General features: G+C 25.9%; 1 protein-coding gene across 1 annotated transcript; it reads left to right on the top strand.

The window, feature by feature from the left end:
* Window positions 1-806: 806 nt before the first annotated feature.
* On the top strand, window positions 807-5,531 carry LOC125045791 (DNA ligase 1-like). Its single transcript, XM_047643277.1, has 15 exons — window positions 807-930; window positions 1,974-2,037; window positions 2,140-2,312; window positions 2,446-2,666; window positions 2,814-2,942; window positions 3,059-3,198; window positions 3,390-3,591; window positions 3,710-3,916; window positions 4,031-4,247; window positions 4,346-4,452; window positions 4,611-4,739; window positions 4,825-4,913; window positions 5,047-5,155; window positions 5,260-5,352; window positions 5,481-5,531. The coding sequence occupies exons 1-15, from the start codon at window positions 807-809 to the stop codon at window positions 5,529-5,531; spliced, it is 2,055 nt and encodes a 684-aa protein (XP_047499233.1).
* Window positions 5,532-6,034: the final 503 nt, after the last annotated feature.

Below are 6,034 nucleotides of genomic sequence, written 5' to 3'. Positions count from 1 at the left end.
AGAAGAAGAATAAGGAGATCTCTAGTGATACAATTACATATATATTAGATTTTTTGTGGAATAAATGTTGTTTTAATAAGTTATATAGCGATAGACATTTGAAAAAGAAAAAAACACTCCTCAGATTAATACAAAAATGTAAGTTATCATTATCCTTGGATATTTTGATTAAACATGATTTATCATTTTTTAGTTTACCGATTGCAGCCGGTATTGTAGTTTATGAATATCTTACACAAAATAATACAAATTTACAATTAGTAAAGGATGCGGCAAGACTATTAATATCCAAAGAAAAATATCTTCAATATTCCAAGGCGACAGATAATCCTATTTTGATTGATGCAAAAAATAAAAATATGAGTCTTAGTTTTACTAACAAGAAAAATGAAACAAACTGTGCATTGTTATTATGTAAATCCATGTCTATAGATTATTGTCCTGAAAAGGATACGAAAAGTAAAATATTTAATCTCAAACGACTCTTCAGTATCATTGACATTGACAATAACAAATTTAGGAATTGTCTAGGTACCGTATATGATAATATAGATGTAAGCGATTTACTTCCTAATATTACGCATGGAAGTAAATCGCTAGACTGGTATTCAAAACTTGATAAAAATATGGATGCTAAAATGATTATTCCCGACAAGAATGACGAACATGTCTATATGAACGGAATCATTAAGAATGACAATATATCTACTAATATAAATCGAAATACAATTCAAGAACATATATATGACGATATTGATGAACATGTTTATATTGATATGAATAGGAAGATAAATAATAATAATTATATGTTACTATCAGCCAATGAACAGAAGGTATCTGAAAAAAAGGATTATTATAAAACAAAGGATACCGAACAATACAAGGACCCGAGACAAATAGCCCCTAACACGACTTACGATGTACCCAAAAGTATTTATCGTATACCAAACCCTATATATTATCATTCTAACACTTTACCCAGAAAAAGTAAAATTTGCCAGATGGAATCGATAACATGTACACCTTCAATAACATCACATGGTTCTCACTATGATATACCTAAAATACCAACAAGTATCTATGACTGTAAAAGATTTATGATTCAATGTCCCATGTGTCAAAAATATAACATACCATCGTGTATTATCAAATGTAATGAATGTCAGATAAAATTAGAAAATTCTCATTAAATACCAACGATATATAATCATTAAATACCAACAATATATATATATATATATATATATATATATATATATATATAAAAATGAAATATAAATTGTATACTATCCATGGGCATATAATAAATATAATGAGTATATTATAGAGTATTTATATTCATATCTTATTCATCATCTAAAACATAATCCAAATCCATATATAATTTAATATATTCATATACATATAAAAATATATCAAAGGACCGTTACAATTCACCTACTCTATAGATTTATTATTGAAACTAGTATTGAAACTAAACAAGTATCTATATAGAAATATAGTATTGAAACTAAATAAGTATCTATATAGAAATATAGTATTGAAACTAAATAAGTATCTATATAGAAATATAGTATTGAAACTAAATAAGTATCTATATAGAAATATAGTATTGAAACTAAATAAGTATCTATATAGAAATATAGTATAGAAACTAAATAAGTGTCTATACAGTATTGAAACTAAATAAGTGTCTATACAGTATTGAAACTAAATAAGTATCTATAAAGTATTGAAACTAAATAAGTATCTATAAAGTATTGAAACTAAATAAGTGACTATATAGAAATATAGTATTGAAACTAAATAAATATCTATATAAAAGTTAATATTTTGATTTCATTATTTGTATAAAATATAAAACATGAAACGAAACAATGATTGTATTGAAAAGGAAAAGGAGACCGAAAGATATCCAGATAATGATAATAAACCACCTGCCCAAAAATACTCCAAGCTGGAACTTGGGCTAGATTATGATCCTTCTAAGGACAATTATCATCCCATTAACGATGCCTTCTGGAAGCAGGGTGAAGAGTAAGAATCCTTTGTATAATGTTAATTATTTAATATTACCGTAAATGAACACACTTTTATTGGTTATATTTAAGAGGTTTAATTACATATTTACAATTTCAGGACACCTTATATGGCTCTAGTCAACACTATGAAATTGATTGAAAAAACAAACGGTCGTTTGAAGATTATTGAGACATTGGCAAATTTCTTCAGATCTGTTATTGTCTTGTCTCCAGATGATTTATTATGTTGTGTCTACCTATGTCTCAATAAAATAGCACCTGCCTTTGAAGGTATGTTGAAGTTTGTAATATATAAAAAAATAATAAAATATTTGATCTATTCATTGATAGAATATATATATATATATATATATATATATATATATATATATATATATCCAACAAGTATATTCTTTTTTCTTAGGCACCGAGCTGGGTATAGGAGAAAATATTCTTATGCGAGCAATTGCCCAAGCTTCAAGACATAGTATTGAGAAGATTAAACAAGATAGAAAACAGAAAGGTGATCTCGGTATTGTTGCTGAACAATGCCATTCGACTGAAAGAATCACAAATATGCCAAATTTGACAGTAAAAGATCTCTTTGACCAGCTGAAAGAAATTGCATCTCTAGCTGGCAATGATGTAGGTTATATAAATTTATATATTTTAAACTAAATATAACATCATTTATATACATACATACATATATATATATATATATATATATATATATATATATATATTATATATATAATATTGAAGCAAGATATATTCTATATCCTCATACAGGCTCACGGTAAAAAGATTGACAAGATAAAGGATATATATATTGCCTGTCGAGCTTCCGAATCCCGTTATCTTGTCCGATCTCTCAATGGAAAACTTCGCATTGGTTTGGCCGAGAAGTCGGTTCTGCAGGTGGGTTTATGGTTTAATCAAAGTCAACATTACCAAATATTGTATATTATATTATTTATAAAGTCTTAGACATTAATATTATAACCTTTTTTATAATATTAAATATTTTTTTTCAGGCCATAGCCCAAGCTAACTACCTTACACCTCCAGGTCAAAAATATCCACCGAATATTATTAATGCGGGCAAAACAATAGGTTCAAAACAGTTAAAAAAACAATTTGAAAAGTACGGTACAATACTAAGCACGATCTACAAGTAAGAATTGTGATCAATGTTTAATTATATAAAAAAAAATGTTAGCACTTTTAAAAGTGTCATTGGTTGTTATATGGTACAATATTTTAATATATAATATTTTTCAAGTTACTATATATTAAATATCCATATTTAATATATATATATATATATATATATATATATATATATATATTATATCTCATTTTCAGTGAATTCCCTTCATATGATAAGATCATACCAATCCTTTTAACCGAAGGGATTGAGGAACTCCCCAAATACTGCTCCCTTACCCCTGGAATTCCATTGAAATCGATGTTAGCTCATCCTACTACTGGAATTTCTGAAGTCTTGAAGCGTTTTGAGAATGTCAAGTTTACTTGTGAATTCAAGTATGATGGGGAGAGAGCACAGGTATATATATGTTTACTTCTAATAAATTAGAGTTTGTTTTATATAACCACCTTTTTTTAATTAAATTTATATCTATTCGTTTATATTATATATGTATATATATATATATATATTACAGATCCATTTAAAGGATGATGGTACAATCAATATATATAGTAGGAATCAAGAAAATAACACAACCAAATATCCCGATGTTATTTCCATCTTGAGAAATGTATTGGGAAAAGATGTTAAATCATGTATCATTGACGCGGAGGTTGTGGCTTGGGATAAAGAAAACCAGCAAATCTTACCCTTCCAAGTCCTAAGTACCAGAAAGAGAAAGGTAATATATACATTTAACTTTACAATTATATATACATATATAGAAATCCCATAAAATATTACAAATATAAAACTCGAATATAATCTAAAAAAAATATGTTTTTTTACTTATCAGGGTGTTAATGAAAAGGATCTCAAAGTACACATATGTATATTTCCCTTTGATTTGCTTTATCTGAATGGCGAATCACTGGTCAAGAAGTCATTCGAGATACGTCGTACTCTATTACGAAATAATTTTAAAGAGAAAGAAGGGAGATTTATCTTTGCAAAGAATATGGACTCCACTAATACAGAAGATATTGAAGAATTTATGGAGGAATCCCTTAAAGGTGAATCTACTTTATTCCATTCGCATGGGAAAACATGATATTATAAATCAACATATTATCAAAATCACTATTGCTAATATATAAATGTGAATTTTCAGAAAAATGTGAGGGTCTCATGATCAAATCTCTGGATGTGAATGCTATTTACGATATAGGAAAACGATCACACAAATGGTTAAAATTGAAGAAGGACTACCTTAATAGAGTATGTCTCATGTTTTTTTTTCATATATATATATAAACTTGTTAGTTCTTGTATATTACATCGATTGTCATTTAATCATGTATATATATATATATATATATATATATATATATATATATATATATATATATATATAAATTAACTGGTAACAATTCCAGATGGGGGATACAATTGATGTTGTGGTCATTGGAGGCTATTTAGGCCAAGGCAAGCGCACTGGGCAATATGGAAAGTTTCTTGTAGCTTGCTATGATGAAACTAAAGACAAATTCCAGTCTTTGTGCAAGGTATGTTGTTTTTTCTTAATATCCTCAATATTGATATACAAATGAGTATGAAATTCATATTTGAAATATCAATTTTACATTTCAGATTGGTACGGGTTTTACAGAACAAAATTTACAAGAATGTTCTACCCTTTTCCAACAATACATTGTAGAAAAACCAATGACTAATTATAGGTTTGTATTTAGGTTATTATATAGACCGTATCATTTATATTTTTTAATGAATAATTTTTACTGTGGTATGAATTGAACAAGTATATATTTCTTTTAAAAAATTGATATGAATATATTCTTCATTATATTCTAGTTATGAAAATGGTACTGGTCCTGATCACTGGTTTAAGCCTGTGAAAGTTTGGGAGATTAAGTGTGCAGATCTTTCCCTTTCACCTATATACAAAGCTGCAGTAGGACTGGTATGTTTTAACGAATATTAAAATTATTTAATAGAGATATTGTTATATTTTAGAAAAAAAACAAATATTATTTCTAATGGTGATATTTAATTTTATACTTATAGGTTGATCCAGAAAAGGGCATTTCTTTGAGATTTCCAAGATTTGTAAGAATTCGTGATGATAAAAATCCTAAAGAAATCACAAATGCAGTACAGGTAAAGAAAAATGAAAACATAGCCAAAAATATAATATATATATATATATATATATATATATATAAATTATTATTGCAATATAACCATAAATATTATTCTTTCAATTTTAATATTTCTCTTTTTTTCAGATTGCAGACCTCTACAATAACCAATACCAGATGAAAAATAATAAGAAATAAAAATAGATAATATAATATTAATGGAATATCCAGTATATGACTGGAATATCCAATATATGAATATATATGACTCTATGGTCCTAAGGGTTCATATTATGAAAAGTAAATAGATATTATAAAGATTTGAGAAACGTATTTTTAATATAATTGACATGAATATAATAAAGATATAAAAACATATATTTAATATAAATGACACGAATATAATAAAATATTTAAAATCATATATTTAATATAAATGACACTAAAATATTTAAAAACATATATTTAATATAAATGACACGAATATAATAAAAGATTTAAAATCATATATTTAATATAAATGACACGAATATAATAAAGATTTAAAAACATATATTTGTAATGTAAATGAAATGAATATAATAAAGATTTAATAAATATGCTTGTAATATAAATTACATGAACATAATAAAGATTTAAGAAATATATTTGTAATGTAGGTTGGGGATGAATTCACTGATATTGTAAATATAGAAACTAAT

Source organism: Penaeus chinensis, chromosome 38 (genome assembly GCF_019202785.1).
Source record: "Penaeus chinensis breed Huanghai No. 1 chromosome 38, ASM1920278v2, whole genome shotgun sequence".
Lineage (NCBI taxonomy): Eukaryota > Metazoa > Arthropoda > Malacostraca > Decapoda > Penaeidae > Penaeus > Penaeus chinensis.
Note: the sequence above shows the minus strand (reverse complement) of the source record. Positions and strands in the feature narration are given on the sequence as shown.

Coding starts and splice junctions, on each gene's coding strand:
- LOC125045791 (XM_047643277.1), top strand. CDS start 807: ATGTTACTATCAGCCAATGAACAGAAGGTATCTGAAAAAAAGGATTAT. Junction 2,313..2,445: donor AATAGCACCTGCCTTTGAAG/GTATGTTGAAGT, acceptor CTTTTTTCTTAG/GCACCGAGCTGGGTATAGGA. Junction 4,248..4,345: donor TATGGAGGAATCCCTTAAAG/GTGAATCTACTT, acceptor GTGAATTTTCAG/AAAAATGTGAGGGTCTCATG.